The 24,033-nt window shown below is 49.6% G+C and overlaps 1 protein-coding gene across 1 annotated transcript in view; it reads right to left on the minus strand.

Moving 5' to 3' along the window:
- LOC120043565 (constitutive coactivator of PPAR-gamma-like protein 1) overlaps positions 1-21,196 on the minus strand; it is a 53,362-nt gene extending 32,166 nt beyond the window's left edge. The window contains exons 1-5 of the mRNA XM_038988123.1: positions 21,143-21,196; positions 20,427-20,673; positions 19,210-19,292; positions 3,438-3,566; positions 2,129-2,219 (exon numbers count right to left, since the gene is read on the minus strand). Of these exons, the coding sequence (XP_038844051.1) occupies positions 2,129-2,219; positions 3,438-3,566; positions 19,210-19,292; positions 20,427-20,673; positions 21,143-21,196 (604 nt within the window). The remainder of the gene's footprint in view (positions 1-2,128; positions 2,220-3,437; positions 3,567-19,209; positions 19,293-20,426; positions 20,674-21,142) is intronic.
- Between the last annotated feature and the right edge of the window lie 2,837 nt (positions 21,197-24,033).

Genomic DNA, 24,033 nt, shown 5'->3' on the forward strand with positions numbered 1-24,033 from the left:
CTCTCTCCGCCTCAGGTCTCTCTCTCTCTCTCTCTCTCTCTGCCTCAGCTCTCTCTCTCTCTCTCTCTCTCCGCCTCAGGTCTCTCTCTCTCTCTCTCTCTCTCCGCCTCAGGTCTCTCTCTCTCTCTCTCTCTCTCCGCCTCAGGTCTCTCTCTCTCTCTCTCTCTCTCCGCCTCAGGTCTCTCTCTCTCTCTCTCTCTCTCCGCCTCAGGTCTCTCTCTCTCTCTCTCTCTCTCCGCCTCAGGTCTCTCTCTCTCTCTCTCTCTCTCCGCCTCAGGTCTCTCTCTCTCTCTCTCTCTCTCCGCCTCAGGTCTCTCTCTCTCTCTCTCCGCCTCAGGTCTCTCTCTCTCTCTCTCCGCCTCAGGTCTCTCTCTCTCTCTCTCCGCCTCAGGTCTCTCTCTCTCTCTCTCTCTCCGCCTCAGGTCTCTCTCTCTCTCTCTCTCTCCGCCTCAGGTCTCTCTCTCTCTCTCTCTCTCCGCCTCAGGTCTCTCTCTCTCTCTCTCTCCGCCTCAGGTCTCTCTCTCTCTCTCCGCCTCAGGTCTCTCTCTCTCTCCGCCTCAGGTCTCTCTCTCTCTCCGCCTCAGGTCTCTCTCTCTCTCCGCCTCAGGTCTCTCTCTCTCCGCCTCAGGTCTCTCTCTCTCTCCGCCTCAGGTCTCTCTCTCTCTCTCCGCCTCAGGTCTCTCTCTCTCTCTCCGCCTCAGGTCTCTCTCTCTCTCTCTCCGCCTCAGGTCTCTCTCTCTCTCTCTCCGCCTCAGGTCTCTCTCTCTCTCTCTCCGCCTCAGGTCTCTCTCTCTCTCTCTCCGCCTCAGGTCTCTCTCTCTCTCTCTCCGCCTCAGGTCTCTCTCTCTCTCTCTCCGCCTCAGGTCTCTCTCTCTCTCTCTCCGCCTCAGGTCTCTCTCTCTCTCTCTCTCTCCGCCTCAGGTCTCTCTCTCTCTCTCTCTCTCCGCCTCAGGTCTCTCTCTCTCTCTCTCCGCCTCAGGTCTCTCTCTCTCTCTCCGCCTCAGGTCTCTCTCTCTCTCCGCCTCAGGTCTCTCTCTCTCTCCGCCTCAGGTCTCTCTCTCTCTCCGCCTCAGGTCTCTCTCTCTCTCCGCCTCAGGTCTCTCTCTCTCTCTCCGCCTCAGGTCTCTCTCTCTCTCTCTCTCTGCCTCAGTCTCTCTCTCTCTCTCTCTGCCTCAGGTCTCTCTCTCTCTCTCTCTGCCTCAGGTCTCTCTCTCTCTCTCCGCCTCAGGTCTCTCTCTCTCTCTCCGCCTCAGGTCTCTCTCTCTCTCCGCCTCAGGTCTCTCTCTCTCTCTCCGCCTCAGGTCTCTCTCTCTCTCTCTCCGCCTCAGGTCTCTCTCTCTCTCTCTCCGCCTCAGGTCTCTCTCTCTCTCTCTCCGCCTCAGGTCTCTCTCTCTCTCTCTCCGCCTCAGGTCTCTCTCTCTCTCTCTCCGCCTCAGGTCTCTCTCTCTCTCTCTCCGCCTCAGGTCTCTCTCTCTCTCTCTCCGCCTCAGGTCTCTCTCTCTCTCTCTCTCTCCGCCTCAGGTCTCTCTCTCTCTCTCTCTCTCTCCGCCTCAGGTCTCTCTCTCTCTCTCTCCGCCTCAGGTCTCTCTCTCTCTCCGCCTCAGGTCTCTCTCTCTCTCCGCCTCAGGTCTCTCTCTCTCTCCGCCTCAGGTCTCTCTCTCTCTCCGCCTCAGGTCTCTCTCTCTCTCCGCCTCAGGTCTCTCTCTCTCTCCGCCTCAGGTCTCTCTCTCTCTCCGCCTCAGGTCTCTCTCTCTCTCCGCCTCAGGTCTCTCTCTCTCTCCGCCTCAGGTCTCTCTCTCTCTCCGCCTCAGGTCTCTCTCTCTCTCCGCCTCAGGTCTCTCTCTCTCTCCGCCTCAGGTCTCTCTCTCTCTCCGCCTCAGGTCTCTCTCTCTCTCCGCCTCAGGTCTCTCTCTCTCTCCGCCTCAGGTCTCTCTCTCTCTCCGCCTCAGGTCTCTCTCTCTCTCCGCCTCAGGTCTCTCTCTCTCTCCGCCTCAGGTCTCTCTCTCTCTCCGCCTCAGGTCTCTCTCTCTCTCCGCCTCAGGTCTCTCTCTCTCTCCGCCTCAGGTCTCTCTCTCTCTCCGCCTCAGTCTACTGGGCTATAGAGAGAAGGTGAGGTGGGTGAACTTACCTTGGTAAGGTGAGAAGTGTTGAGACTTGCTGGCTGCTGAGTAGTACTCCACTGCTTTCTTAAAGCGGACAACTTTGTCATCAGTCCTGGACTGGAATAGGAAACAGCCATGTTAAACTGGACTGGAATAAGAAACAGCCATGTTAAACTGGACTGGAATAAGAAACAGCCATGTTAAACTGGACTGGAATAAGAAACAGCCATGTTAAACTGGACTGGAATAATAAACAGCCATGTTAAACTGGACTGGAATAGGAAACAGCCATGTTAAACTGGACTGGAATAGGAAACAGCCATGTTAAACTGGACTGGAATAGGAAACAGCCATGTTAAACTGGACTGGAATAAGAAACAGCCATGTTAAACTGGACTGGAATAAGAAACAGCCATGTTAAACTGGACTGGAATAAGAAACAGCCATGTTAAACTGGACTGGAATAAGAAACAGCCATGTTAAACTGGACTGGAATAAGAAACAGCCATGTTAAACTGGACTGGAATAAGAAACAGCCATGTTAAACTGGACTGGAATAAAACAGCCATGTTACTCAGTCAAAAGCAATAAATCAACACAAAAAGTTATTTAATAGTCCTGATATCTCATCCCTCCAGTAATGTACCTGTGAATGTTTGAAGACCCGGCTAGGTGATGCATGTACCTCAATATAGCCCTGTCAGGTGTTCTGTACCTGTGAGTGTCTGAAGATGTCTGCGAGTACCTGTGAGTGTCTGAAGATGTCTGCGAGTACCTGTGAGTGTCAGAAGATGTCTGTGAGTACCTGTGAGTGTCAGAAGATGTCTGCGAGTACCTGTGAGTGTCTGAAGATGTCTGTGAGTACCTGTGAGTGTCTGAAGATGTCTGCGAGTACCTGTGAGTGTCTGAAGATGTCTGCGAGTACCTGTGAGTGTCTGAAGATGTCTGCGAGTACCTGTGAGTGTCTGAAGATGTCTGCGAGTACCTGTGAGTGTCTGAAGATGTCTGTGAGTACCTGTGAGTGTCAGAAGATGTCTGCGAGTACCTGTGAGTGTCAGAAGATGTCTGTGAGTACCTGTGAGTATCTGAAGATATCTGTGAGTACCTGTGAGTACCTGTGAGTGTCTGAAGATGTCTGTGAGTACCTGTGAGTGTCAGAAGATGTCTGCGAGTACCTGTGAGTACCTGTGAGTGTCAGAAGATGTCTGCGAGTACCTGTGAGTGTCTGAAGATGTCTGTGAGTACCTGTGAGTGTCTGAAGATGTCTGTGAGTACCTGTGAGTGTCTGAAGATGTCTGTGAGTACCTGTGAGTGTCTGAAGATGTCTGTGAGTACCTGTGAGTGTCTGAAGATGTCGTTAGCGATGGCCTCCAGGTCGCTGAAGTCCGTCATGTTTCGAACATAGTCAGCCACTGCCTTGATCACCACGTCACACGGCGGGAGCACTAGCTGGTGGGCGCGCACCTAGAGGTCAGAGGTCAAACACAGCCTTGATCACCACGTCACACGGCAGGAGCACTAGCTGGTGGGCGCGCACCTAGAGGTCAGAGGTTAGAGACAGCCTTGATGACCACGTCACACGGCGGGAGCACTATCTCTTGGAATGAGGAAGTACAGAAGACATAGCTGGATCACGCGGTCTGAAAATAATAAGCTTTGTCAGAAATATTTATCTACTCCTCCATAAAACGGGTCAGTTTATTAGCCTTTTGGTGTGACGCCTTTTGAATTTTTACATGAAAATAATTTGACAATTGAAGTATAAAAAGCAATGAAAACATGTTGTGGTGAAATGGAATGCTTACTATTAACAATAAGATGTTGTGGTGAAATTTGAAATGTTTTTTTTTTCATTGGATAAAAGTAGAGACTCAGAGCTAGAAAATGGTATATAATATACGACAGTTGAGGAACAATGGGAAAGTAATTCTGCTTTGAAAGTTGATAAACTTGTAATGTCACTTTTGAGAAAAGGGCCTTTGAATGTTTTGGTACACCTACTGGAGAGCTCTTCTTTGTCTATACCCATTCAGCATCGTTCACACCCTCTTAATCCTTAGCCCCACCCATCTCTTTAAGGAATCACATGTGAGGCCATGTACTAAACAGAGGGAGTAGTGTAATAAACTACCAAAGATTAAGACTAAAAGTGGTGAACGTAGTAACCTACAATAAGGAAAGACTCCAGGTAAAAATAAACTTGATCTAGTCCTTGGCCTTTATCCTAATCTGACTTTAGTGCATGTCATGTTGTTCACATTACCCTTTCTGGTAAACACATATCAAATGAATTCTACGTTTATTTGTCACAGGCACAGGATATAGAAGGTGTAAACGGTACAGTGAAATGGTTACTTGTATATTTGCATTTTATCAATATCAAAAATAGAAAGTGTCCTGATACAAATATTTAATCATTATTAGATGATTCTTCAGACACACTGGTCTAAATTGATGGGTCATGTGAAGGAAATGCGATTTCCACCCCCCAAACACATCTAGCTAAGTGGACGGGTCACTATTGTCTAGACATGTTCATGAAATACTATAGATGGCTGTAATCACCCCCAGACACACCTGGCTAACTTGATGTGTCATGTAATAATCTGGCAAAATGGAGTCTTTTGTTTCGACATGTAGCTAGCTAGCTAAACAATAAACCCTAATCCCAACTCATACATTAGTGAGTGAGCCAGCAAGCTAACGTTCACTGGCTAACAAACTTACAATGAAAATGGCTTTCTGGCTAAATTAGAAACGTATAATATCTGAAAATGTAGCTAGACTCTTACCCCGTAAACATGGATGAACACTACATAGCAGACTGGAACCTTTTATATTCTGTTTTGTATGCATGTCATGTTTCTACCATGTTGTGTTTCTACCATGCTGTGTTGCTACCATGCTGTGTTGCTACCATGCTGTGTTGCTACCATGTTGTGTTGCTACCATGTTGTTGTGTTGCTACCATGTTGTTGTGTTGCTACCATGTTGTTGTGTTGCTACCATGTTGTGTTGCTACCATGTTGTGTTGCTACCATGTTGTTGTGTTGCTACCATGTTGTTGTGTTGCTACCATGTTGTGTTGCTACCATGTTGTGTTGCTACCATGTTGTTGTGTTGCTACCATGTTGTTGTGTTGCTACCATGCTGTGTTGCTACCATGCTGTGTTGCTACCATGCTGTGTTGCTACCATGTCGTGTTGCTACCATGCTGTGTTGCTACCATGCTGTGTTGCTACCATGCTGTGTTGCTACCATGCTGTGTTGCTACCATGCTGTGTTGCTACCATGCTGTGTTGCTACCATGCTGTGTTGCTACCATGTTGTTGTGTTGCTACCATGCTGTGTTGCTACCATGTTGTGTTGCTACCATGCTGTGTTGCTACCATGCTGTGTTGCTACCATGCTGTGTTGCTACCATGCTGTGTTGCTACCATGTTGTGTTGCTACCATGCTGTGTTGCTACCATGTTGTGTTGCTACCATGCTGTGTTGCTACCATGCTGTGTTGCTACCATGTTGTGTTGCTACCATGCTGTGTTGCTACCATGTTGTGTTGCTACCATGTCGTGTTGCTACCATGTCGTGTTGCTACCATGTTGTGTTGCTACCATGCTGTGTTGCTACCATGCTGTGTTGCTACCATGTTGTGTTGCTACCATGCTGTGTTGCTACCATGCTGTGTTGCTACCATGTCGTGTTGCTACCATGCTGTGTTGCTACCATGCTGTGTTGCTACCATGCTGTGTTGCTACCATGCTGTGTTGCTACCATGTCGTGTTGCTACCATGCTGTGTTGCTACCATGCTGTGTTGCTACCATGTTGTGTTGCTACCATGCTGTGTTGCTACCATGTCGTGTTGCTACCATGTCGTGTTGCTACCATGCTGTGTTGCTACCATGCTGTGTTGCTACCATGTCGTGTTGCTACCATGTCGTGTTGCTACCATGCTGTGTTGCTACCATGCTGTGTAAAAGCAATCCACACCAAGCCCAGTATACCCCAGAATCGAATCTATTATTTTACTGTTTAAGCCAATGTGTGTAAATGTGTCTGATTTTAGCTGAGATTATAGCTCTTTAAACCTACTCTGACAACTCTTAATTGATTTGAGGAACCCTGTTGCCTTAAAGTGTGTTGTTGTTGCCATGTTGTGTTGCTACCATGCTGTGTTGTCATGTGTTGCTGCCTTGCTATGTTGTTGTCTTAGGTCTTTATGTAGTGATGTGTGTTTTGTCCTATATTTATTTATTTTTAATCCCAGGCCCCCGTCCCCGCAGGAGGCCTTTTGGTAGGCTGTCATTGTAAATAAGATTTTGTTCTTAACTGACGTGCCTAGTTAAATAAAGAATGTAATCTTGTTTGGCCAGCGTTGTGTCAAAGTCACTCTGGTTCACACTGACTGTGTTCTGTACACAAAGTAACCAATCACAACTTTTTCCAACTGATCTGTCGATAGCGCCTGCTAAATTCAGTGCATCAAAGTTGAGAAAACTAGCAAAACTTTTGTAGTTCTCGATGGCTAACGTTATATATTTCTAAAACACTGTGCTAGAAAGGATTATCAACACATACTGAGCAGCCCACATTATAGACAGAAGCATGCTACATGGCAGACCAATCCAAACTCATCTCCCGACATGTCCAGCCCATAAATTATCTCAGCCAATCATGGCTAATGGGTTGGTTCCTGTCTTTGTCCGTGGCTAAACCAACTAGGCTAGTAATTTAACAATTGTATTCATATTTACAGAAGGACTACGAGTTTGTTATTAAGACATGAAAGTTCACATGTTTCAGAAGGCATTTTTTTATTTTTTTTTATGTAATAAATAAAGACGTTCAGTGCCTCTCCTGTGAAGTAGTGACGTGCCACATAAGCCTAGCTTCCTGAAACATTTAGGTATTAATTTATCCACACCTGGTTTCTCACTTTCAACTGGTGACCATTCCTCCGGCTACCTCTAGGTTTATCTTGGTCCTCTGTGGAGGGTCAACGTGTTTGTATTATCTGGTCCTAGTGATGTTACAGGCTATGTTAGGGGCTGGCTGTGGTGCTCTCCTTCTTGGTTCTCACTCCCTGTATTGGACCATCCATCCCATAGATCCCGCTCGCTGTCCTACCAGTTCCACTCTTCCTGACCAACCAATTGGTACGTGACCCACCCTGAGAGGACAGACATCAGCAGTGCCTCTTTTTGGAGACTGTTCCCCCGTGCTATCCAATTGGGCCGGCTGGCCTCAATCCGAGCAAGACCCGGTCGACCCGTCTGTTTTCAGTGGATCTCTGACAGCGTTCCGGCGCAGGGCGAGGCACGCCAAGGGCAGTGATGCTATCCCGTTACGCGCTGTGACATCAGAGACACATTGCGTTTCTCAAACCCTGTTGGCTCTGTTGTGCTCCAGAAAACCCACCAATAGAACACCTCTCGAGCGGCTGTGACAGTGGGTAGGTCGAGTCTTCCCACTGGGTGAACACAAGTGCACTTGGGTCTCCTCCATCACTGGAGGACTGTGCCCCTGTGCCTCGTTGTGCGCCCAGGTAAACCTCAATGTTGCAGTTGATCCTGCAAGTAGCATATTCTTGTCTCGGTACAATGAAACTGAATAGCTCATTAAATCAGTTATGGTTTCTTTGATCGACCCGATCGATCGGTTACTTGGATAACTGTGGCAATTCTAGAGTGCTGACCTTCAGGGACAGGTGCATCTTTCTGACTCAAACCGGGTGCTTTCGGGTGACGCTTTTACTGACCCTCGTGGCGCCCCCTATCAACTTTCAATGGTAGTTTCTGTGGTGACCATAGGTTTTTTTTATTTAACCTTTATTAGGCAAGTCCGTTAAGAACAAATTCTTATTTACAATGACGGCCTAGGAACAGTGGGTTATCTGCCTTGTTCAGGGGCAGAACGACAGATTTTTACCTTGTCAACTCAGGGATTTGATCTGGCAACCTTCTGGTTACTGGCCCAACACTAACTACTAGGCTACCTGCCGCCGGGTAACGGAAAATCACGATTACTGATGTTTAAAAGTATTTTTACAGTGGTCAGAAACTTCTGAAAGTGTCATTAATTCTGTTTTAACAGTCAAATGTGACTGCCTGTTGTGTCCATCTGTGTGACATAATGTCCTATGGGGTCACGCCAATAAATGAAAGAGAAAAAAGGTTTTCTTGGGACAAAAATATAAAAAACAATTGTTAAGTATAAAAAGCGGTTATCTCGTTTAGTGAAATGACTGAGTGATACCCAAAATGTAATAGTGAGACACTTGGTTATCATCATTATAAAAAGGAAATTGTGTTTTTCATTTGAAATGCCAGAATTACTGATTTAAAGACAGAAGGAACTAAACAGAGGAAATATCATGCTGTTGTCTATTTGGAAATCATTAAACCATTATATTAACATTAATTATAAATGTTAAAATTTAATTTTTTTACTTAACATTTAGACAAGTCGTTCGCTGCTCGCACCAACCCGCCCGACCAGCCACCCTGGACGGTTCTGACCTAGAATATGTGGACAACTATAAATACCTAGGTGCTAGACTGTAAACTCTCCTTCCAGACTCATATTAATTAAGCATCTCCAATCCAAAATCAAATCTAGAATCGGCTTCCTATTTTGCAACAAAGCCTCCTTCACTCACGCAGCCAAACTTACCCTCGTAAAACTGACTATCCTACCGATCCTCGACTTTGGCGATGTCATCTACAAAATATCCTCCAACACTCTACTCAGCAAACTGGATGCAGTCTATCACAGTGCCATCAGTTTTGTCACCAAAGCCCCATATACTACCCACCACTGCGACCTGTATGCTCTCGTTGGCTGGCCCTCACTACTTATACGTAGCCAAACCCACTGGCTCCAGGTCATCTATAAGTCTTTGCTAGGTAAAGCCCTGCCTTATTTCAGCTCGCTGGTCACCATAGCAGCACCCACCCGTAGCACGCGCTCCAGCAGGTATATCTCACTGATCATCCCCAAAGCCAACACCCCATTTGGCCGCCTTTCCTTCCAGTTCTCTGCTGCCAATGACTGGAACGAACTGCAAAAATCACTGAAGTTGGAGACTTATATTTCCCTCACTAACTTTAAACATCAACTATCTGAGCAGCTGCACAGCTATTTTCCACCTTAATTTAACCAGGTAGGCCAGCTGCAGCTGTACATAGCCCATCTGTAAATAGCCCATCCAATCTACCTACCTCATCCCCATACTGTTTTCATTTACTTTTCTGCTCTTTTGCACACCAGTATTTCTACTTGCACATCACCATCTGCTCATTTATCACTCCAGTGTTAATCTGCTAAATTGTAATTATGCTATGGCCTATTTATTGCCTTACCTCCTCATGCCTTTTGCACACATTGTATATAGACTCTCTTTTTTCTACTGTGTCATTGACTTGTTTGTTGTGTTATTGGCTTGTTCACTACTACGGCCTATTTATTGCCTTACCTCCCAAGTCTTACTACATTTGCACACACTGTATATAGACTTTTTCTACTGTATTATTGACTGTATGTTTGTTTATTCCATGTGTAACTCTGTGTTGTTGTCTGTGTCGCACTGCTTTGCTTTATCTTGGCCAGGTCACAGTTGTAAATGAGAACTTGTTCTCAACTGGCCTACCTGGTTAAATAAAGGTGTTCTCAACTGGCCTACCTGGTTAAATAAAGGTGTTCTGAACTGGCCTACCTGGTTAAATAAAGGTGTTCTCAACTGGCCTACCTGGTTAAATAAAGGTGTTCTCAACTGGCCCACCTGGTTAAATAAAGGTGTTCTCAACTGGCCTACCTGGTTAAATAAAGGTGTTCTCAACTGGCCTACCTGGTTAAATAAAGGTGTTCTCAACTGGCCTACCTGGTTAAATAAAGGTGTTCTCAACTGGCCTACCTGGTTAAATAAAGGTGTTCTCAACTGGCCTACCTGGTTAAATAAAGGTGTTCTCAACTGGCCTACCTGGTTAAATAAAGGTGTTCTCAACTAGCCTACCTGGTTAAATAAAGGTGTTCTCAACTGGCCTACCTGGTTAAATAAAGGTGTTCTCAACTGGGCTACCTGGTTAAATAAAGGTGTTCTCAACTGGGCTACCTGGTTAAATAAAGGTGTTCTCAACTAGCCTACCTGGTTAAATAAAGGTGTTCTCAACTGGCCTACCTGGTTAAATAAAGGTGTTCTCAACTGGGCTACCTGGTTAAATAAAGGTGTTCTCAACTGGGCTACCTGGTTAAATAAAGGTGTTCTCAACTGGCCTACCTGGTTAAATAAAGGTGTTCTCAACTGGCCTACCTGGTTAAATAAAGGTGTTCTCAACTGGCCTACCTGGTTAAATAAAGGTGTTCTCAACTGGCCTACCTGGTTAAATAAAGGTGTTCTCAACTGGCCTACCTGGTTAAATAAAGGTGTTCTCAACTGGCCTACCTGGTTAAATAAAGGTGTTCTCAACTGGCCTACCTGGTTAAATAAAGGTGTTCTCAACTGGCCTACCTGGTTAAATAAAGGTGTTCTCAACTGGCCTACCTGGTTAAATAAAGGTGTTCTCAACTGGCCTACCTGGTTAAATAAAGGTGTTCTCAACTGGCCTACCTGGTTAAATAAAGGTGTTCTCAACTAGGCCTACCTGGTTAAATAAAGGTGTTCTCAACTGGCCTACCTGGTTAAATAAAGGTGTTCTCAACTGGGCTACCTGGTTAAATAAAGGTGTTCTCAACTGGCCTACCTGGTTAAATAAAGGTGTTCTCAACTGGCCTACCTGGTTAAATAAAGGTGTTCTCAACTGGCCTACCTGGTTAAATAAAGGTGTTCTCAACTGGCCTACCTGGTTAAATAAAGGTGTTCTCAACTAGCCTACCTGGTTAAATAAAGGTGTTCTCAACTGGCCTACCTGGTTAAATAAAGGTGTTCTCAACTGGGCTACCTGGTTAAATAAAGGTGTTCTCAACTGGGCTACCTGGTTAAATAAAGGTGTTCTCAACTGGCCTACCTGGTTAAATAAAGGTGTTCTCAACTGGCCTACCTGGTTAAATAAAGGTGTTCTCAACTGGCCTACCTGGTTAAATAAAGGTGTTCTCAACTGGCCTAAAATAAAAATGAAATAAAGTGAAATAAAAAAATCTATAAAAAATAAAAGTCAGTTAATAACTAATTCTTATTTACAATGACGGCCTACCAGGGAACAGTGGGTTAAACTGCCTTGTTCAGGGGCAGAACGACAGACCACTAGGTTACCTACCCCCCCTACACTCTAACCACTAGGTTACCTACCCCCCCTACACTCTAACCACTAGGCTACCTGCCGCCCCTACCCTCTAACCACTAGGTTACCTACCGCCCCTACCCTCTAGGGTACCTGCCGCCCCTACCCTCTAACCACTAGGTTACCTACCGCCCCTACACTCTAACCACTAGGTTACCTACCCCCCCTACACTCTAACCACTAGGCTACCTGCCGCCCCTACCCTCTAACCACTAGGTTACCTGCCCCCTCTACACTCTAACCACTAGGTTACCTACCCCCCCTACACTCTAACCACTAGGTTACCTACCCCCCCTACACTCTAACCACTAGGTTACCTACCCCCCCTACACTCTAACCACTAGGTTACCTACCCCCCTACACTCTAACCACTAGGTTACCTACCGCCCCTACACTCTAACCACTAGGCTACCTACCCCCCTACACTCTAACCACTAGGTTACCTACCGCCCCTACCCTCTAACCACTAGGCTACCTACCGCCCCTACACTCTAACCACTAGGCTACCTGCCGCCCCTACACTCTAACCACTAGGCTACCTACCCCCCTACACTCTAACCACTAGGTTACCTACCGCCCCTACACTCTAACCACTAGGTTACCTACCCCCCCTACACTCTAACCACTAGGCTACCTGCCGCCCCTACCCTCTAACCACTAGGTTACCTGCCCCCTCTACACTCTAACCACTAGGTTACCTACCCCCCCTACACTCTAACCACTAGGTTACCTACCCCCCCTACACTCTAACCACTAGGTTACCTACCCCCCCTACACTCTAACCACTAGGTTACCTACCCCCCTACACTCTAACCACTAGGTTACCTACCGCCCCTACACTCTAACCACTAGGCTACCTACCCCCCTACACTCTAACCACTAGGTTACCTACCGCCCCTACCCTCTAACCACTTGGCTACCTACCGCCCCTACACTCTAACCACTAGGCTACCTGCCGCCCCTACACTCTAACCACTAGGCTACCTACCCCCCTACACTCTAACCACTAGGTTACCTACCGCCCCTACACTCTAACCACTAGACTACCTGCCGCCCCTACCCTTTAACCACTAGGTTAACTACCGCCCCTACCCTCTAACCACTAGGCTACCTGCCGCCCCTACCCTCTAACCACTAGGTTACCTACCCCCCCTACACTCTAACCACTAGGTTACCTACCCCCCCTACACTCTAACCACTAGGTTACCTACCCCCCCTACACTCTAACCACTAGGTTACCTACCGCCCCTACACTCTAACCACTAGGTTACCTACCGCCCCTACACTCTAACCACTAGGCTACCTACCCCCCTACACTCTAACCACTAGGTTACCTACCGCCCCTACCCTCTAACCACTAGGCTACCTACCGCCCCTACACTCTAACCACTAGGCTACCTGCCGCCCCTACACTCTAACCACTAGGCTACCTACCCCCCTACACTCTAACCACTAGGTTACCTACCGCCCCTACACTCTAACCACTAGACTACCTGCCGCCCCTACCCTTTAACCACTAGGTTAACTACCGCCCCTACCCTCTAACCACTAGGCTACCTGCCGCCCCTACCCTCTAACCACTAGGCTACCTACCGCCCCTACACTCTAACCACTAGGTTACCTACCCCCCCTACACTCTAACCACTAGGTTACCTACCCCCCTACACTCTAACCACTAGGCTACCTACCCCCCTACACTCTAACCACTAGGTTACCTACCGCCCCTACACTCTAGGCTACCTACCGCCCCTACACTCTAACCACTAGGTTACCTACTGCCCCTACCCTCTAACCACTAGGTTACCTACCGCCCCTACACTCTAACCACTAGACTACCTGCCGCCCCTACCCTCTAACCACTAGGTTACCTGCCGCCCCTACCCTCTAACCACTAGGTTACCTACCGCCCCTACCCTCTAACCACTAGGTTACCTACCGCCCCTACCCTCTAACCACTAGGTTACCTGCCGCCCCTACCCTCTAACCACTAGGCTACCTGCCGCCCCTACACTCTAACCACTAGGTTACCTACCGCCCCTACCCTCTAGGCTACCTGCCGCCCCTACACTCTAACCACTAGGCTACCTGCCGCCCCTACACTCTAACCACTAGGCTACCTGCCGCCCCTACACTCTAACCACTAGGCTACCTACCGCCCCTACCCTCTAACCACTAGGCTACCTGCCGCCCCTACCCTCTAGGCTACCTGCCGCCCCTACCCTCTAGGCTACCTGCCGCCCCTACCCTCTAGGCTACCTGCCGCCCCTACACTCTAACCACTAGGTTACCTACCGCCCCTACCCTCTAACCACTAGGCTACCTACCGCCCCTACACTCTAACCACTAGGCTACCTGCCGCCCCTACACTCTAACCACTAGGCTACCTACCCCCCTACACTCTAACCACTAGGTTACCTACCGCCCCTACACTCTAACCACTAGACTACCTGCCGCCCCTACCCTTTAACCACTAGGTTAACTACCGCCCTACCCTCTAACCACTAGGCTACCTGCCGCCCCTACCCTCTAACCACTAGGCTACCTACCGCCCCTACACTCTAACCACTAGGTTACCTACCCCCCCTACACTCTAACCACTAGGTTACCTACCCCCCTACACTCTAACCACTAGGCTACCTACCCCCCTACACTCTAACCACTAGGCTACCTACCCCCCTACACTCTAACCACTAGGTTACCTACCGCCCCTACACTCTAACCACTAGGGTACCTGCCGCCCCTACCCTCTAACCACTAGGTTACCTACCCCCCCTACACTCTAACCACTAGGCTACCTAGCGCCCCTACCCTCTAGGCTACCTACCGCCCCTACACTCTAACCACTAGGTTACCTACTGCCCCTACCCTCTAACCACTAGGTTACCTACCGCCCCTACACTCTAACCACTAGACTACCTGCCGCCCCTACCCTCTAACCACTAGGTTACCTGCCGCCCCTACCCTCTAACCACTAGGTTACCTACCGCCCCTACCCTCTAACCACTAGGTTACCTACCGCCCCTACCCTCTAACCACTAGGTTACCTGCCGCCCCTACCCTCTAACCACTAGGCTACCTGCCGCCCCTACACTCTAACCACTAGGTTACCTACCGCCCCTACCCTCTAGGCTACCTGCCGCCCCTACACTCTAACCACTAGGCTACCTGCCGCCCCTACACTCTAACCACTAGGCTACCTGCCGCCCCTACACTCTAACCACTAGGTTACCTACCGCCCCTACCCTCTAACCACTAGGCTACCTGCCGCCCCTACCCTCTAGGCTACCTGCCGCCCCTACCCTCTAGGCTACCTGCCGCCCCTACCCTCTAGGCTACCTGCCGCCCCTACACTCTAACCACTAGGTTACCTACCGCCCCTACCCTCTAACCACTAGGCTACCTACCGCCCCTACACTCTAACCACTAGGCTACCTGCCGCCCCTACACTCTAACCACTAGGTTACCTACCGCCCCTACACTCTAACCACTAGGCTACCTGCCGCCCCTACACTCTAACCACTAGGCTACCTGCCGCCCCTACCCTCTAACCATTAGGTTACCTACCGCCCCTACACTCTAACCACTAGGTTACCTACTGCCCCTACCCTCTAACCACTAGGTTACCTACTGCCCCTACCCTCTAGGCTAGCTGCCGCCCCTACCCTCTAACCACTAGGTTACCTACCGCCCCTACACTCTAACCACTAGGTTACCTACCGCCCCTACACTCTAACCACTAGGTTACCTACTGCCCCTACACTCTAACCACTAGGTTACCTACTGCCCCTACCCTCTAACCACTAGGTTACCTACTGCCCCTACCCTCTAACCACTAGGTTACCTACTGCCCCTACCCTCTAACCACTAGGTTACCTACTGCCCCTACCCTCTAACCACTAGGCTACCTACTGCCCCTACCCTCTAACCACTAGGCTACCTGCCGCCCCTACACTCTAACCACTAGGCTACCTGCCGCCCCTACACTCTAACCACTAGGTTACCTACCGCCCCTACCCTCTAGGCTACCTGCCGCCCCTACCCTCTAACCACTAGGTTACCTACCGCCCCTACACTCTAACCACTAGGTTACCTACCGCCCCTACACTCTAACCACTAGGTTACCTACTGCCCCTACCCTCTAACCACTAGGTTACCTACTGCCCCTACCCTCTAACCACTAGGTTACCTACTGCCCCTACCCTCTAACCACTAGGTTACCTACTGCCCCTACCCTCTAACCACTAGGTTACCTACTGCCCCTACCCTCTAACCACTAGGCTACCTACTGCCCCTACCCTCTAACCACTAGGCTACCTGCCGCCCCTACACTCTAACCACTAGGCTACCTGCCGCCCCTACACTCTAACCACTAGGTTACCTACCGCCCCTACCCTCTAGGCTACCTGCCGCCCCTACCCTCTAACCACTAGGTTACCTACCGCCCCTACACTCTAACCACTAGGTTACCTACTGCCCCTACCCTCTAACCACTAGGTTACCTACTGCCCCTACCCTCTAACCACTAGGTTACCTACTGCCCCTACCCTCTAACCACTAGGTTACCTACTGCCCCTACCCTCTAACCACTAGGCTACATGCCGCCCCTACCCTCTAACCACTAGGCTACCTGCCGCCCCTACACTCTAACCACTAGGCTACCTGCCGCCCCTACACTCTAACCACTAGGCTACCTGCCGCCCCTACACTCTAACCACTAGGTTACCTACCGCCCCTACCCTCTAGGCTACCTGCCGCCCCTACACTCTAACCACTAGGTTACCTACTGCCCCTACCCTCTAACCACTAGGTTACCTACTGCCCCTACCCTCTAACCACTAGGCTACCTACTGCCCCTACCCTCTAACCACTAGGCTACCTGCCGCCCCTACACTCTAACCACTAGGCTACCTGCCGCCCCTACACTCTAACCACTAGGTTACCTACCGCCCCTACCCTCTAGGCTACCTGCCGCCCCTACCCTCTAACCACTAGGTTACCTACCGCCCCTACACTCTAACCACTAGGTTACCTACCGCCCCTACACTCTAACCACTAGGTTACCTACTGCCCCTACCCTCTAACCACTAGGTTACCTACTGCCCCTACCCTCTAACCACTAGGTTACCTACTGCCCCTACCCTCTAACCACTAGGTTACCTACTGCCCCTACCCTCTAACCACTAGGTTACCTACTGCCCCTACCCTCTAACCACTAGGCTACCTGCCGCCCCTACCCTCTAACCACTAGGCTACCTGCCGCCCCTACACTCTAACCACTAGGCTACCTGCCGCCCCTACACTCTAACCACTAGGCTACCTGCCGCCCCTACAATCTAACCACTAGGTTACCTACCGCCCCTACCCTCTAGGCTACCTGCCGCCCCTACACTCTAACCACTAGGTTACCTACTGCCCCTACCCTCTAACCACTAGGTTACCTACCGCCCCTACACTCTAACCACTAGGTTACCTACCGCCCCTACACTCTAACCACTAGGTTACCTACTGCCCCTACCCTCTAACCACTAGGTTACCTACTGCCCCTACCCTCTAACCACTAGGTTACCTACTGCCCCTACCCTCTAACCACTAGGTTACCTACTGCCCCTACCCTCTAACCACTAGGTTACCTACTGCCCCTACCCTCTAACCACTAGGTTACCTACTGCCCCTACCCTCTAACCACTAGGCTACCTACTGCCCCTACCCTCTAACCACTAGGCTACCTACTGCCCCTACCCTCTAACCACTAGGCTACCTGCCGCCCCTACACTCTAACCACTAGGCTACCTGCCGCCCCTACACTCTAACCACTAGGTTACCTACCGCCCCTACCCTCTAGGCTACCTGCCGCCCCTACCCTCTAACCACTAGGTTACCTACCGCCCCTACACTCTAACCACTAGGTTACCTACCGCCCCTACACTCTAACCACTAGGTTACCTACTGCCCCTACCCTCTAACCACTAGGTTACCTACTGCCCCTACCCTCTAACCACTAGGTTACCTACTGCCCCTACCCTCTAACCACTAGGTTACCTACTGCCCCTACCCTCTAACCACTAGGCTACCTGCCGTCCCTACCCTCTAACCACTAGGCTACCTGCCGCCCCTACACTCTAACCACTAGGCTACCTGCCGCCCCTACACTCTAACCACTAGGCTACCTGCCGCCCCTACACTCTAACCACTAGGCTACCTGCCGCCCCTACACTCTAACCACTAGGTTACCTACCGACCCTACCCTCTAGGCTACCTGCCGCCCCTACACTCTAACCACTAGGTTACCTACTGCCCCTACCCTCTAACCACTAGGTTACCTACTGCCCCTACCCTCTAACCACTAGGTTACCTACTGCCCCTACCCTCTAACCACTAGGTTACCTACTGCCCCTACCCTCTAACCACTAGGTTACCTACTGCCCCTACCCTCTAACCACTAGGTTACCTACTGCCCCTACCCTCTAACCACTAGGTTACCTACTGCCCCTACCCTCTAACCACTAGGTTACCTACTGCCCCTACCCTCTAACCACTAGGTTACCTGCCGCCCCTACCCTCTAACCACTAGGTTACCTACTGCCCCTACCCTCTAACCACTAGGTTACCTACTGCCCCTACCCTCTAACCACTAGGTTACCTACTGCCCCTACCCTCTAACCACTAGGTTACCTACTGCCCCTACCCTCTAACCACTAGGCTACCTGCCGCCCCTACCCTCTAACCACTAGGCTACCTGCCGCCCCTACACTCTAACCACTAGGCTACCTGCCGCCCCTACACTCTAACCACTAGGCTACCTGCCGCCCCTACACTCTAACCACTAGGTTACCTACCGACCCTACCCTCTAGGCTACCTGCCGCCCCTACACTCTAACCACTAGGTTACCTACTGCCCCTACCCTCTAACCACTAGGTTACCTACTGCCCCTACCCTCTAACCACTAGGTTACCTACTGCCCCTACCCTCTAACCACTAGGTTACCTACTGCCCCTACCCTCTAACCACTAGGTTACCTACTTCCCCTACCCTCTAACCACTAGGTTACCTACTGCCCCTACCCTCTAACCACTAGGTTACCTACTGCCCCTACCCTCTAACCACTAGGTTACCTACTGCCCCTACCCTCTAACCACTAGGTTACCTACTGCCCCTACCCTCTAACCACTAGGCTACCTGCCGCCCCTACCCTCTAACCACTAGGTTACCTACTGCCCCTACCCTCTAACCACTAGGTTACCTACTGCCCCTACCCTCTAACCACTAGGTTACCTACTGCCCCTACCCTCTAACCACTAGTCTACCTGCCGCCCGATGGTGATGTCACAACAGAGGACAAATTCAAGGCACTAATGAAATGCTTCATTAAATTGGGTTGTTTAGACTACTGTATATGTTTTTATGCTTTAATTTGAGAATTTTTTTTTTTTTTTCACTTTGGTCACATGTTAACTAGTCAACAACAGTTTGAACAGATAACGTCCAACAGACATCATTTATAATATTTTAATTTATAATTTTCACATACCCCAGCTGCTACTGGGACTAACATACTGACCACACCATGCATTTCAGGTAAAATAACAACCCAATGTTTATATCCCAGGACAAATTAGCTAGCAACAGCAAGCTAGCTAAATAGGACAAATTAGCTATCAACTGCAAGCTAACTAGCTAAATTGCCATAAATGTTTAATGCTTTTCGACCTGTCCCCAAATTAATATAATTGGTTCAGAGTTTGTTTTCAACCTGCGTGTCTGGTGTGGTGGTACGGTTTGGTCAGCATGTAACAGATTCCCTGGCACTACATTGACCGTCAAGTTAGTTTACCTTGAGCGATGCTAGCGGATGCTCTGGACCCAGGAGACTCCAGTGAAAGGCAGCCAAGTCTTCATCAGGAAGTATGTGGTTACCTGAAGCAGGACAGTTACATGACATGATGAGGCTAACAGAATTAGCACTGACTTAGCAGTGACACTAAATCTCTATGTTAGCAATCAATAGGCTTGATCTGAGTCTGGCAAACAGACCCATAAGTTACCTTCCTTCTTAGAAGTGATGTTACCAACCTACATAAAAGTGATGTTAGTTAGCGACCTCCCTACATGTTAGCTCTGTTACCAACCTACATAAAAGTGATGTTAGTTAGCGACCTACCTACATGTTAGCTCTGTTACCAACCCACCTAAAAGTGATGTTAGTTAGCGACCTCGCTACATGTTACCAACCCACCTAAAAGTGATGTTAGTTAGCAACCTCGCTACATGTTAGCTCTGTTACCAACCCACCTAAAAGTGATGTTAGTTAGCAACCTACCAACACGTTAGCTCTGTTTCCAACCAACCTAAAAGTGATGTTAGTTAGCAACCTCGCGACATGTTAGCTCTGTTACCAACTCACCTAAAGTGGTTAGTTAGCGACCTACCAACACGTTAGCTCCGTTTCCAAACAACCTAAAAGTGATGTTAGTTAGCAACCTCGCGACATGTTAGCTCTGTTACCAACTCACCTAAAGTGGTTAGTTAGCAACCTACCAACACGTTAGCTCTGTTTCCAACCCACCTAAAGTGGTTAGTTAGCGACCTACCTACATGTTAGCTCTGTTACCAACCCACCTAAAAGTGATGTTAGTTAGCAACCTACCAACACGTTAGCTCTGTTACCAACTCACCTAAAGTGGTTAGTTAGCGACCTACCTACATGTTAGCTCTGTTTCCAACCTACATAAAAGTGATGTTAGTTAGCGACCTACCTACATGTTAGCTGTTTCCAACCCACCTAAAAGTGATGTTAGTTAGCGACCTACCTACATGTTAGCTGTTACCAACCCACCTAAAAGTGATGTTAGTTAGCAACCTACCTACATGTTAGCTCTGTTACCAACCCACCTAAAAGTGATGTTAGTTAGCGACCTCACTACATATTAGCTCTGTTACCAACCCACCTAAAAGTGATGTTAGTTAGCAACCTACCTACACGTTAGCTCTGTTACCAACCCACCTAAAAGTGATGTTAGTTAGCGACCTCGCTACATGTTACCAACCCACCTAAAAGTGAAGCGAAGATAACGAAGCGGTTGGGGTTGAGGTCCAGTTGTTTGGCCACTTCATGCATCAGGTACTGGGAGGTGGTCAAGCTCTTCCCGTTACGACTCAGCTTCAGGGCGTGGGCAGAGAAGTAGTAGGGGATGTTACACAGTGCGTAGTCCGAGTCGTACGCCACCAGGCCGTGGAACCCGTTCTCCCTGCACAGAGATATCACCTCCAAGTGATGATCCTCGATACTCTGGACAACCTGGAAACACACACACATATTATACTGTTACTAACACCACACACTAACCCAAACCATGCATAGCGATAGCACCTCCAAGTGATGATCCTCGATACTCTGGACTACCTCACAACACTCACAGGCAGCCCAGTTAAAATTAGAGACAGCCTAAACACAATACTAATATATAATAGCATATGCCATATAGCAGACGGCTTTATCCAAAGCGACTCGCATCAGGCTATATCCATGAGCGATGGTCCGGTTACAATCGTGCATTCATTTTACATGTATCATGGAGTTGCAAGCGATATGCTCTACCACTACTACAGAGGACCAATTACTGACATAGTACAATCAGTAGTCTGGATAGAGCGAGGAACATTCAGGCAGGATGACTGCCGCAGCCCAGAGATGTAGGCTACAGTGCGTCAGCAAGTTATTATAATACTTGTCAGTGTAGTGAATTATATCCAACGAGCGATGGTACCATTACAGTGTGGATCCTGGAATACCGTGCCAACACAACAGTTCCACTGGCCATGATGCAGAGACATGTCCCTGTATTCATAAAAACAGATTGTGGTCTGGTGATTCTCATCGAAATCACTGTAGAATATGTGGGGCAGACCGTTATTTCTCCTCCACCAAACTTAACAGTTGGCACTATGCATTGGCATCCGCCAAACCCAGATTTGTCCATCGGGACTGCCAGATGGTGAAGCGTGATTCATCACTCCAGAGAACGCTTTTCCACTGCTCCAGTGTCTAATGGTCGCGAGCTTTACACCACTCCAGCCGACGCTTAGCATTGCGCATGGTGATCTTAGGCTTGTGTGCGGCTGCTCGGCCATGGAAACCCATTTCATGAAGCTCCCGACGAACAGTTATTGTGCTGACGTTGCTTCCAGACTCAGTTTGGAACTCAGTAGTGAGTGTTGCAACCGAACACAGACAATTTGTACACACTCCGCGATCCCATTCTGTGAGCTTGTGTGGCCTACCACTTCACGGCTGAACCGTTGTTGCTCCTAGATGTTCTCACTTCACAGTAAAAGCAATTACAGTTATCGGGGCAGCTCTAGTAGGGCAGAAACTTGAAAAACAACTGTCTTTGTTTTTGAAAGAAAATCTAATTTTTGGTCCATTAAAATAACATAAAATTGATCAGAAATACAGTGTAGACATTGTCAATGTTGTAAATGACTATTGTGGCTGGAAATGGCAGATTTTTTATGAAATATCTACATAGGCGTACAGAGGCCCATTATCAGCAACCATCACTCCTATGTTCCAATGGCATGTTTGTGTTAGCTAATGGGGATATGACTGGGTTGGGGGTATATGGGGGATATGACTGGGTTGGGGGTATTGGGGATATGACTGGGTTGGGGGTAGGGGGATATGACTGGGTTGGGGGTATGGGGGGAATGGACGGGTGGGAGGGGTATGGGGATATGACTGGGTGGGGGGTATGGGGATATGACTGGGTTGGGGGTATGGGGATATGACTGGGTCTGGGGGATATGCGGGTTCGGGGGGTTATGGGGATATGACTGAGTTGGTGGGGTATGGGGGATATGACTGGGTTGGGGGTATGGGGGAATATGACTTGTTGGGGGGTAGGGGGATATGACTGGGTTGGGGGATGGGGATATACTCGGGTTGTGGGGTAATGGGATATGACTGGGGGGGGGTATGGGAATGATGACTGGGTTGGGGGTATGGTGGGATATGACTGGGTTGGGGATAGACTGGGTTGGGGGTATGGGGGGGATATGACTTGGTTGGGGGTTTATGGGGATATGACTGGTTGGGGGTATGGGGATATGACTGGGTTGGGGCGTATGACTGGGTTGGGGGTTAAAGGATATGACTGGGTTGGGGGTATGGAGGATATGACTGGGTTGGGGCGTATGGGGGATATGACTGGGTTGGGGCGTATGGGGGATATGGACTGGGTTGGGGGATAGACTGGGTGGGGGGTATGGGGATATGACTGGGTTGGGGCGTATGGGGGAATAGACTGGGATGGGCGGATATGGGGGGGGACCTTGGGTTGGGGGTATGGGGATATGACTGGGTTGGGGCGGTATGGGGATATGACTGGGTGGGGGTATGGAGGATTGATGGGTTGGGGCGTAGTATGGGGATATGACGTGTAAAACAACTCCCTCCCCGTTGGGGGATATGGGGATATGACTGGGTGGGGGGTATGGGGGATATACTGGGTGGGGGGTTATGGGGATTGACTGTGTTTGGGGGTATTGGGGATATTGACTGGGTTTGGGGTAGGGGATATGACGGGTTGGGGTATGGGGGATAATGACTGGTTGGGGGGTATGGGGATAGGACTGGGGGTTGGGGGTATGGGGATATGATCTGGGTTGGGGGTATGGGGATATGACTGGGTGGGGGATAGGATATGACTGGGTGGGGGGTATGGGGGATATGACTGAGTGGGGGGTATGGGGGATATGAACTGGGTTGGGGTATGGGGGATATGACTGGTTGGGGGTAGGGGGATGACTGGGTTGGGGGTATGGGATATGACTGGTTGTGGGGTATGGGAGAGATGACTGGGTTGGGGGTATGGGAATATGACTGGGTTGGGGGTATGGGGGATATGACTGGGTTGGGAGGTATCGGGGAGATGGACTTGGTTGGGGGTATGGGGATATGACTGGGTGGGGGTTTGGGGATATGACTGGGTATGGGGCCGTATGACGGGTTGGGGGTTAAGGATATGCTGGGTGGGGGTATGGAGGATATGGACTGGTGGGGCGTAGGGGTATGACTGGGTTGGGGCGTATGGGGGATATGACTGGGTTTGGGATATGACTGCGGTTGGGGGTTATGGAGGATATGACTGGGTTGGGGAGTATGGGGGATATGAATGGGAGGGGGGATATGACTGGGTTGGGGGGTATGGGGATATGAGGGGATGGGGGATATGACTGGGTTTGGGGGTATGGGGAATATGAACGGGTTGGGGAATGACTGGGTTGGGGGATATGACTGGTTTGGGGGTTTGGGATATGACTGGGTTTGGGGGATATCGAATGGGTTGGGGGTATGGGGATATGACTGGGGGGGGATAATGACTGGGCTTGGGGGTATGGGGATATGAATGGGTTTGGGGGGGTATGGGGATATGACTGGGTTGGGGGGTATGGGGATATGGACTGGTGGGGGATTGATATGACTGATTGGGGGTGTATGACTGGGTTGGGGGCGTATGGGGATATGACTGGGTTGGGGGTATGGGGGATATGACTGGGTTGGGTTATGGGGGACTATGGACTGGGTTGGTGGGGTATGGAGGATATGATGGTTGGGGTATGGGGGATATGACTGGGTGGGGTATGACTGGGTTGGGGG

Source organism: Salvelinus namaycush, unplaced genomic scaffold, assembly GCF_016432855.1.
Source record: "Salvelinus namaycush isolate Seneca unplaced genomic scaffold, SaNama_1.0 Scaffold96, whole genome shotgun sequence".
Classification (NCBI taxonomy): domain Eukaryota; kingdom Metazoa; phylum Chordata; class Actinopteri; order Salmoniformes; family Salmonidae; genus Salvelinus; species Salvelinus namaycush.